General features: G+C 39.0%; 1 protein-coding gene across 1 annotated transcript in view; it reads left to right on the forward strand.

Moving 5' to 3' along the window:
- Window positions 1-11,505, forward strand: part of CNTN5 (contactin 5) — a 516,137-nt gene that overhangs the window by 417,721 nt on the left and 86,911 nt on the right. The window contains exon 13 of the mRNA XM_012801575.1: window positions 3,321-3,441. Within this exon, the coding sequence (XP_012657029.1) occupies window positions 3,321-3,441 (121 nt within the window). The remainder of the gene's footprint in view (window positions 1-3,320; window positions 3,442-11,505) is intronic.

An 11,505-nucleotide genomic window follows, 5' to 3' on the forward strand; every position in this document is an offset into this window, starting at 1 on the left:
GTGTGTGTGTGTGTGTGTGTATACACTATGTGTGCTGTTCCTGAGCTCCCAGTGCAGGGTGTCTGTGTGTGTGTGTATACACTATGTGTGCTGTTCCTGAGCTCCCACAGTACGGGGTGTGTGTGTGTGTGTATATATATATATATATATATATACGCTATGTGTGCTAGTTTTTTGTTTTTTGTTTTTTTTTAAGCAGTTTTTGGCTGGGGCTGGGTTTGATCCCGCCACCTCCAGCATATGGGGCCTGCGCCCTACTCCTTTGAGCCACAGGCGCCACCCTGAGTGCTAGTCTGGGAGGACTGGGTGGAAGTTCATATCAAATGAACCTGTTGATGCAGGTTGCCTGATTTATTCCAAACAAGACAAAGACGCTGCCTTCCTGCTCCCCTCCCCAGAGGGAGACAGAAAATATAGCAAGTGTCAAGAAAACAAGATAAGAGAGAGTAGATCCTGAGAGACAAAAAGTGGAGATGAGGTTCAGGTGCAGCAAAGCCTCTGCTGAGCGTGACCATTCATTTAAAGTGCTCTCAGCTGAGGAGGCCTCGCTCGGGGAGCGTCCCATCCCGTGGGCGGAGATTAAGTGTAATGGGTTCCCCCAGGAATTCTTCTCATTACTTCTCTTGAAAGATCAGTACATCTACTGAAAGGGTAATTTAGGTTTGGTGTTCACAATCCATTCATTTTTACTTTTAATCTTCCATGTTTAAAATTTTTGAAATATGATTTAGATATAAACCAAAAGAGAAGGGATGGACCCCAAATGAGGTGATTTTGACTCCTCCAATGGGGTTGGCATTGATAGACAGTAGACCATAGACTTTCTGCTCTTGGTAGATGGCAGTGGAGCTTTGGTGGGTTTACAGAGTAGGGCATGCTGTGAATTATAGAAACCACGTAAGGAAAAACATAGGGAAGACAATCGATTCCTCACTCTCCTGAATTCCTCAGACCTTTGTGTGATTTAACAAAATCTCTCTTTCATCCTATTAAGGTTTTCCCTCACTGTAATCTCATGGCAAGAAAAAGGTTTGGAGAATTTTATTCAGGACAAAAATAAAAAAAATACATCATCTGAGAGGAAAAAGGTCTGGAAAACGAGACAATCAGTCGTTTAATTAGAGGACTATGATCTTATGAATTTTTTTTAAAACTATGACCCTGAAAAATGGCTTATGGCCAGTCCTCTTCTGCTGTTAAACTGCCACAAATCTGGTTCGTGGCATTAAAAAACAAACAAGCAAATAAAAAACACAACAAAGCAAACAAATGAAAAATAGATGCAGTCTTTCAGACAGTGTTATTTCTAGAAAAAAAATCAAATCCCCCCTGATTTTATGGGGCTCTTCCTTAGCTTTCTCTTTAAACAGAGACAGTCCCCCCCCCCCAGAATGCTAGGTGTGCAGAGAGCACACTCATTCCCAATTAATTTAATCAAGTGCCCCTCCCCATTAAAGAGCGTCTTAGAACTCCACGGGAAGAGAGGGGACACAGTAGGCCTGTCCCACAAGGACAGATGGTACTGGACATCAGGCATAGGTACTGAATTATACTGATTTCAAGCTGAATTATGGTTTAGAATATTTACAGTTTACTTTTGTTCTCCCGCAAAAAAAAAATCAAAGGGTTTTAAATTTTTCCTTTTCAGTTATGAAAGAAATGAGCACTTAGTCTAGTGGAGATGAGAAAGGGAATTTTATCAGAATTTAAGAGTAACAATTTATCCCAAGGAAATTAGCAGTACAGGACATTCACCGGACAAATATCACATTCCTTAAAATAATTGTTATGACATTTTAATGCATTCTCACCGTGAAGCATTTCCTTGTAAATGACTAAACCAGACCATGTCTTAACAATTATTTCATGAGCGAAAACGCCAATACCCTTAGAAGTTCCTATCGTAAGACTAATAGGAAGGCAAAAAACAACACAAAAAAGAAATTAAATACTAGAAAGAAATAACCTAAAACATAATATATAGTAAAGTAACTAAGTGAAGGAGACTTATATTATTTGCATAATAAAAAGTTCACTGTGACTTCACACCCTTTCTATAAATGCTAAAAAAAAAAATCCAAAGGATTTCAAGAAGTTAGTCTTATTTTCACAATTTTCATAAAAGCCACTTGACAACAAAGGCAAAGACCTAAATTCTTAAATGATCTTCCAGATACCGCCCTCTAAGAACCCAACATCACTTTTTTAAAGGTAATTCACTTTCATTTCATCAAAAATTAGAAGATGGGTGCTAATATTGGGTGCTTCTCTTCTCTAGGACCTTTGCTATAATTTCACGTGCTCAATTATTGTTGGAGAAAATCTGGGACTTTTGAAAGATGTCATTTCAGGCTGCATGCCTCTCCCCGATCCCAGTCAATTGTTTCTTGATTACAACATGGAAACTATAGAGAGTACTAGAGTTTTGCTGTGCCATTACCTGAAAAGTGTACTTTGTGAGTTATTGTACCATATCTTCTCATGAACGCAATGAAAGAAATCTATCTTCCCTGATAGAGTACAGGAAAGGCAACATTAATGAGTGAAAGTTTTAAAGTGTAGGATCATCGCTGAACTGATGAACTGATACATCTAAAGCATCTCCCTGGTACTTATTGATCACCTTAACTGTAATTATTATTCACATATGTTCTAATCATCTTGTTCCCAACAAGAATCAGGTGTTTGAGCCTCCTCTCTTTTGTAACTACATTGATTACCAGAGATTCGGGCTCCCCTTGCTCCCCAGTGGTGGTGGTTACGGGAGGAATGTATCTTTGTTAAGGAAAGACACTAAGACACTTGGCTTTGGGGCCAATAACCTTTCACCTATCCCCTCATCTCATTCTGTTGTCCACAGTGTACATTCAAAAGGAACCAGTCAGGAAGCCACACGAGAGTCTTTCAACTGCTCCCTTCTCATAATTAACTTCCCACGAGTTGCTATTCCTTACAACATGATGATCTTGCCACAAAAATAGGCCTGTCTCTGAATAGCAAAGCAATAATTTTTACTAATTATTTTTCCTGTACTTCTGAAGGTATGAGTTTGTTTATGCATATTTAGATATTTCTTAAATACCTTAGCTGCTAAATCATTATATGCAATAGCAACTGTTTAAACTCTTTATCAGCAATTGTTAAAAACATAACTTCCATGCGTTCCTTAAAATAGGGCATGTTTGATTTCTGAATTGTTGTCATATAAATTGTAAGCCCAAAAATGGGCCCTGTGACTAAATATGCAAAGTCCCCCCTTAAACCACCTTGAACTAGGCAGATGTGCAACCTTTTAAACTGGCACTTCATCCCTCTTTCAGCAAGCATCCTCTGCAGATTTAATGATCAGGAACATCCTTCTGATGCATGCTGGGAGATATGGCTGCAGGGTACAGACCACAGCAGACAGTGTGTCAGATGAGGCAGAGCTTCTTGTTAGGGGTGAGTATGCTCATAGTGCAGTCTGAAGACATGACACCTTCAATTATCATACAGAGGAATTTAAATGCATGGACTTGGAGCACAGCAGTACTGTGCATTTTGCCATCAATTTTATAATAAATGTTATTTTTGCGTAACCTTTTGCCTTTGAAAAAATTACATGGAAAACTGCTCCTTAGCATCAGAGGAATAACTACAGATCCAAATTCAGAATCCAGAATACCTTTAGGAACAAGTGGTTGCTAAGTGTTTAACCAACTTATTACTGAGCAGAACTTTCAAAAAGTTGAGCCTCGAAGACCCTTGGCCTATAGAGACCAAATCCGTCTGTGTGTAAATGTGTTTTGTGAATGCAAAACTAGTAGGACCCCTAGGCACTTTTTTTCCTCCACTAACTTCTAAATTCTGTTTCCAAAAACAGGAAAACTGCATGTGTAAGATGGTGACATTTGCAATTGTTAAGTGACAGGGATTTTTTAAAAGTCTGAAAATGTCAACACACAGCCTCTCTGTGCAGAAATGGCAGTTAAGTGGGTTCCAGTTATGAGTGAGACTGGCCAATTCTGCAATTCTGTGAAGCTTCATCTTATTTGATTTAAACAAATGGCGAGCGCCCACCTCCTTTATCACAGCGTTCCCGCGTCTGGGAGTACAGGTCCTGGCACGTGTTTCCTTCCTCCCCTCCTTTTTCCTTCCCTACACTTCTCCCTCCCAGCTTTCTTTCTTTCTTTTTTCTTTCTTTCTTCCTTCCATTTTAGCTTTTTGTTGACATACAATCTATCTACATTCTCACCAATCATCAGTGTACAGCTGCTCCACTCAATGAATAATCGCAAAGTCAACCCACCATACAACCAGAGTTCCAGGAACAATCTGGGACACGGCCAGCTTCTCACCTAATGCCTTTCCCTTTTTGATCTTACACAGTTACTTTTTGAGTGGTATGAACATTGCAGGCTCGGGCTCCTTACATGGTCTCCACAAATAAAAATTTATAGTCCACAGTAAGAAATTATGTTTCCGATTAACTGGCCTTTTATCCACCTGGACCATTTTACAATTATAAATTATAAGAATTCACTAAAAGATGATAAAATCTCAAAGAGTAACAGAGGCATAGAATGAGTTTCATCATCGATCTCTGTGTTGTCATATCTGTCACCAGTGTGTAGGGATTGGGGGTCGTGCATTCATCACTGGTTCAAGGAAAACGTTCTGAAAGAACTGTGCGCCTCGGTGAGTGGCAGTTTGCCCATTGTTTTGTTTCTCTTCAGAAGGCCATTTGATCCTTTGTCCAAATTCATAGAGAGAATGTACATCTGTATTACCTTATTACAACTCACCAACCTTTAAAGTGCTCATCCTTTAAGTGCATTCCATTCCATTTAGCTACAAATTTTCCTTTGTGCCCTGTAAAGTTGCAAGACTCATGGAGCTGCAAACCCCACACTGCCGTCAAATTTACAGAAAATTGCTTTCTTCTCTTGCTATGATCTGTTTTCATTATGTATATTTATTGTGTGCACTTGCCTAGTAATTTAGAATGATGGTCCTAAAATTGGAGCTTTCCAAATGAATATCACAATTTAGAGAACGATAAGAAACCAAGTATTTTTACAGGACTGTAAGGGGCAAATTTAAGTGGCAACTAGAATTCTGCTCTGTAAGTAAAATTGAACTCAACAGGGTTTGGAATATAATTCAGGCTCAGCTTTCATGTTTTGCTCCTTTAGCCTTTGGCTTTATGCCTAGGAGATGATAAAATGCATAAATGTTGGAATTACACCCAATAGCAATTTCAAACAGGTTGCTATTGTGTGAATATTCATGTAACGTTCAGCTCAAGCTTTCCCTGGAAGTGAATTTGATCCACTCACCACTTTTCTATTCTACATTTGCATGACTTTTTTAAACTTAGTAAAATTATCTCCTCTCTTTGCCTGTTTAGACTTAGATTTAAAAACTAAACTGAGGTGTTTGTTTCCTTTTAAAAATACTTTTTTTAACGTACAGCTCCTAGTAATTGAAGAAAATTTGATGCTTGAACATTGCTTTATTTTATGATAGATTGTGAAACAAAATCTAAAATAGTTTGACTATGCCAGTCTCTTTTCTCCCACTCCTTCACTGGCTGGTTTATAAACTGATTGTTCTAACAGAGAGGGCCAGAGGACCAGACCTGGGCTTCCGGACTAAGCTTTTCTAATGATGGCTACCACTCTGGCAGTACAATCTTAAGGCACAGTTATTTAAATGTGTGTCACAGAAACATGGGAACAGTAAGACGATTCCACCCATCCATCTTTTTTAGAATTTCATTGTTGGTTTATTGGAGCAGTTCACTTTGCCCATTGTTAATCACAGGAATTAATTTGGGTGGCCAGGAATACATTGTGATTCTGTATCAGTGGAAATTCGTCGGGGGAAATGCCTCTGCTCCCCTAGATGGAAGCCATTTGCCATCATCTTCTTTCTCATTCATTTGTGCATCTTACCAAAGCTTGCAGGTCTCAGCTAACCCCCCACACACTAGATTGGAACTCCGCTGTGTAGCCCTCTGACCTCACCATTGCTTGTTTAGAATCTGTGTGTTCCGGACGAGTCATGCTCCTGGCTACTGTTCTCATTCTCTATTTTAAGGACCATCTTCCCTTCAAGGGCTTGTTGCCACTTTTGGCTTATTTTGGTTATAAGTGTCAGTGCTATTATTTCCATCTGGTCCACCATTATCATCATTCTCCAAAATTTGAATTTTCCATAAATATCTGAAGCATAAAATCACTTGCTCTAACAAATTTAATATTCAGTGAATCAGCGTTATCACAGCACCCTGCATAATCTGGAAACCAATAATAGAAGCAATGAATATGTGAGAAAGTTTTGCTGGAATACAAAAGGAAATTAAAGCCATACTTGGACATCCGTGCACAATTTTAGTCACATAAGGCTAGACAATGCTATAGGTAACCTCTTTAAAGATAAATATGACTCTGTTATGATATTTATGGAAAGACGATAGACCAGGGAAGAGATAACCACACAAAGGGGTTACGCAACTTGTAAAGAGCTGATACTCTGAAGCCATAAGAGAAGTGATGGGACACAATACACAAGACTCTGGAGAAAGAAGCATTCATTTTGTGTTATTTTATTTTATTTTACAAAAATCAATGTTAAGAATATGTAAGGGTAGGAAACTGTTACGGTTCAAAGAATAAAATGTGCTTAGCTAAGCTAGGGTAACAGAGAGCCAGAACATGAGGACACACCCAGAGGACACACACACACAAATCACTGGTTCATACCACTTCCTTCTTTATATGACTCTGCTTCTCAGTGCAAAATAGCAGGTCAAGGAACTCTGGGAATAGCCAAGAAAAGTCAATAATTTTTTGGTTTCTTCTGAATACCCAGCCTTCCCCAAACATGGGCAACAATTTTCATGTCCTGAGTTACAACTTACAAGATGAATCCAAATGCACTGAATTGAATTTAAGAAGAACGAGCCCACCTCATGGTATGACTTGTTGGGAAACACCAAACTGCCTTTGACTATCGACCCCACGGCCACCTCATCACTTGTTCTTGGCGTAGCGTTCAAGTTCAACCTGGCTTCCAGTCTAACTCCCTTTACCTTCCGGTTAATTGCTTTATTTCTTCTTTCCTAGAATGTCTTTTACTTGAACACTGACTTTTAATTTCTCTCAACCTTTTAGTCACTTTCACAACAAAACTAAAACCATTCATTTTTTTTCTTTTTGATCAATGAAATCAGTCAGCAGACATTTGTTTTTAATTTGTTATTCATCGGTTCACTCACCTATTCATTTATCAGGACTTGCTCCATTTCAGGCACTGAAGTCAGCACTCGGGATGGGAGCGTGAAGAAGCCTGGGTCTCCCTCCATGGGAAGCTCATGTCTACAGGTCTTCTAGTGTGAGACACCTTTGTAATAACTGGGGTGAGACATATTTAAAGAAACCTACCCCAGGTAAATTTTCAGACTCACAGAGGAAATAGTGAGTGACTGAAAAAAAAAAAAAAACCAGAGCTGTGAGACTAAATACATAATTTGTGAAACTCAGGGCAACATGAAAATGCCAGGCTTCTTGTTCAAAATTATTATGAACTTCACGACAGTGACTATGGCATTAATCTGAGCACAGGTCCCTTAGTCTAGAACAGCAGTTCTCAACCTGTGGGTCACAACCCACAGGAACTGTATTAAAGGGTTGTGGCATTAGGAAGCTTGAGAACCACTGGTCTAGAAGCTTAGAACTGCCCAGATTACACAGCCAGGAAACTAGCCCTCTGTAACTATTCCCTTATCCATTCATATACAGAAACAAAAGGACTTTAGCAAAGGGAGGGAATAAATCATAATAAAGGAGTCAAAAGTGTTTTCATCTATACAATTATTGTATCGGAGCCTACATCAGAGTTATCAGCTTTTACATTAAAAAATTCTCCTATCATCTTACCATATGAGCCATAATGTTTTAGCCTCAGATTGTATTAAAGTAATCATTGATTTATATTTCTACTTTAATTCTGACCAAAGCCTCCTATCTTCATAAGATACATGATACCAAACTAGATCTCAAACTGGAACAATTCAATTCCAGCCAACATTAAAGAGATGTTATCTTTTAGCTAGTTGTAAAGTATTGTGTGTGTGTGTGTGTTTGTTTGTTTGTTTCAAATAGTTCAATATATCCTGAAGACACCTGGATAGAAACCAATGTAGGAATCTTTTATTAAATATCTCTGTTCAAGGCCTAACTTTTAGTGACTCATTAGCAAGAGAGGAAAGTTTGAGAATTTTCTGCCTACTGCCCTTGGAAAGATGTGAGTACTATCACTTTCCCAAGTGCAAAGGGGAACAAAAGCTGAGTGAAAATCTTGAATACATTTCAACATATTGTTAATTGATTTGAGTATTAACACGGTGTTAATGTATTCTATGTTCTCATCTCTCACTGTGCTACCTTTGTGACCCAGGTAGATTCTAAATTGATGTAAATGTCTATTTTTAGCATCTGGCCACTTCTGAAAATTTCCAAGCTTTAAAATACACAGTATGTTAACACACGTATCTTTGGAAGATAGAGTTTGCAGTTTTTTCTTTCCTGACATTGATCCAGTATGTGATAAGCTTATTACACTCGGAGACTGCGTAAGCCTTCATCTGGTAGAGTAATGCTCTGGACTTAAAAGAATCTCCAGTGGGGAAAAAAAAGAAAGCCAGCGGTTTTGAAAAGCAAAGCTGGGTTTGCCAATATGCTAATATTATAGGGCAAAGGACGATGGCAAATGGTTCCAGTGTGGTTTTAATCTTAGTTCACATTAAATACGTTCACAAATAATCAATGTTTTAGAGCAGGAAAGAAGTTATTTACTTAATATAATTGTTTTTACATTTTTTAAACTTTAAAATAGAAATATGAAATATTCTCCCCATTGAAGAAAATCTAATTTTATTCATTTAATCTCTTTTTGGGATATCATGCAGCATGTAGAAATATTAAATCACTAATATCACTAGTACTGGATGAGATTATTTAAGTAGCTTATACTAATCCCTCCTTTCCTAGCTCAGGCTTTTTTCTACATTAACTAGTCTGATTGACATCCATAAAATGTCTTTTAGACGCTGAACATCAGTTTATTTTCTCTTGCTTGTTAAAGAATCTGCAGAATGCTTTAACAACTAACTAAGAAGAAACATTTTTCTGTCAATCAAGTGTTTGCATTCTCTGCACCAGTATTAATTTGTCTCACTGAAGTCACAGTTGCCTGAAGTTATCTGCCTGGCCAAAATGACTGAAGCAATTTGCATACGTATATACCTGCAAATAAAAAACAAGCAAACCAATGAATTATCACTGTGTACAGACAACCAACTCATGGAGACTAAATCTCTTGTACTCCCTCAACAAATATTGAGTGCCTGCTGGAAGCCAGGCACTCTTTTAGACACTGATATTTCCATCAACTGACTGAGACCTTCTCAGGTTTCTTGTGAGAGAATTTTACTATTTTGAAACACATAGTAAAGTCTGATTTCACTCTTCAATTATAAGAAAAATTCTAATCAACCAAGTTTTGTATCATAAACATTTTAAGTCATCATAGATTGTAAGGTAAAATTGTATTTCGCTATATTTTGTTTCACAGACTTAACCTATTTTTCTTAACACATACATTCTTATGTAAAAATGCAGTCCCTTCACATTTACATAAACTCGTTGAGATTAATTCCTGGTGTGTGGAGTCTTGTATTTATTTATTTTATTTATTCATTTTTGGAGTCATGTTTTTAAAAACTGATTTTGTTCATTGTTCAGTGAGTCTACCTGCATGTCAGGGAAGTTCTAGAACACAACAGAGACATGTGAGTTGGAGCTGGAGATAAATGCCGTGGGAAAGAACTTAAGTCTTATGCTAAACGTGATGGATGTCCATCTGAGCACCACAGTTGGAAAAAGACATGGTCACAAATGCATTTTAAGATCAGTCCAGAAACTATGGAGGTGCCTTGGGGAACAGTGAGGCCAGTGCTTTGCTAGGAGAGCAGTGAGGACAACACGGCAGTGATCTGGCAAGAAATAGGAAGGACCTGATAAAAGGAAAGGGTAACAGAGGTAGAAATTAGTGTATATATTCAAAAGCTAGAACAAGCACAGAATCTACAGAACGCAGTGGCCTACTGGCTGTGGAAAATGAGAAAGAGAAGGCAGAGACGAAGGCCGCTTGCAACACTTAACTGAGCAGTTGATGTGAGAAACACCAAATGCTCTGATTAGACCAAGAAATTCCCAAGTGATACTGGGAGTACCAGAGCAGGTGTTAATGAGGCCCTTCCCCTCTCAAAACTGGTCTGGCTTAGATAATAAATTACGTGGCGCTGATCACTCAGGATCATGCTCAGTAATCAGAAAGATAACAGAGAAAAGCGGATCAGTGGTGGAGAAAGAGCAGTTGGGAATCTCCAGAGAGAAATGTCCCAGGAGGAAGCAGGTGGATGGTTTGGCACTTAGGAGAGAGCCATTGGCGTTGATGTGTAGATTGGAGCGCTATGAGCATTTTAAAGTCAGGTGAGAATAAAGTTACAGGGATGGCATGTGGAGAATGAGAGGAATGTGCTGGGTTGGAATCCTGGGAAACATCAGTGGTGAAGAGGAGGAGGAATTGGCAAAGGATAGTGTGAAGTCGCTGCCACAGACGAGGCTACTAGGAGAAAGTGGAGTGTATCCAGTCCCAGGGAAAGAGAGAAGAGAATTTCAGGAGGCTGTGAGCAAAACCGTCAGCAGCAAGTAAAATAAGAACCAATGCGCACCAACGACTGAGCAACTTGGAAGTAATCGATGAGCTTGGCAAGGGCAAGTTCAGGGATAATGAGCATAATAACTAAATTACAGTAAGTGAACAGAGGCAAACAAAAATAGGTACAAGGCAGTGCAGAATCTTTAAAAAATCATGCACTTTTAAAGTCAGAGTGGGCCGCATCCTGACACGTTCTCAGTAGTTGTGTGATTTGGGCAGGTTGTTAACACTGTTCGCTCATCATTCATTCATTTAAGACTTACTCATCCAACATTTGCAGAGCACATAATGTGCAGTAGGCGCTGTGCTGAGAACTAGCTAAGCACTGACACCGTATGGAGGGACACACCTTTTACAGTATGATATGAGATGTGCTGCTACAGATGTGTGAGCCCCACATTCTGCTCTCTGACCAAGAGCTCCGTTCATGACAATAACAACAGTGAACATCGGGCAGCTTCCTCCTGTGTGCCAGGCACTGTGCTAAAATCACCGTGCAAATAGAATTTATCCATTTAGCATGTCATATAAAAAATGCTATGAGAGAGGTCCTGTGTCTCTATTTCAAATAAGGAAACTAAGGCACAGAGACCTTGTTGAATCGCCCTAAAATGTAGAAGAACAGTGAGGGAAGTCCACACAGTCTCACCTCAAAACCGGCATATTCCATGTCCATGCGGCCTTCCAGGGTCCAATGCAGCCTTCCACTGTCCAATGCAGCCTTCCACTGTCCAATGC

The sequence above is a fragment of the Otolemur garnettii genome, unplaced genomic scaffold (assembly GCF_000181295.1).
Source record: "Otolemur garnettii isolate 467f Iridium unplaced genomic scaffold, OtoGar3 scaffold00001, whole genome shotgun sequence".
NCBI classification, from domain to species: Eukaryota; Metazoa; Chordata; class Mammalia; order Primates; family Galagidae; genus Otolemur; species Otolemur garnettii.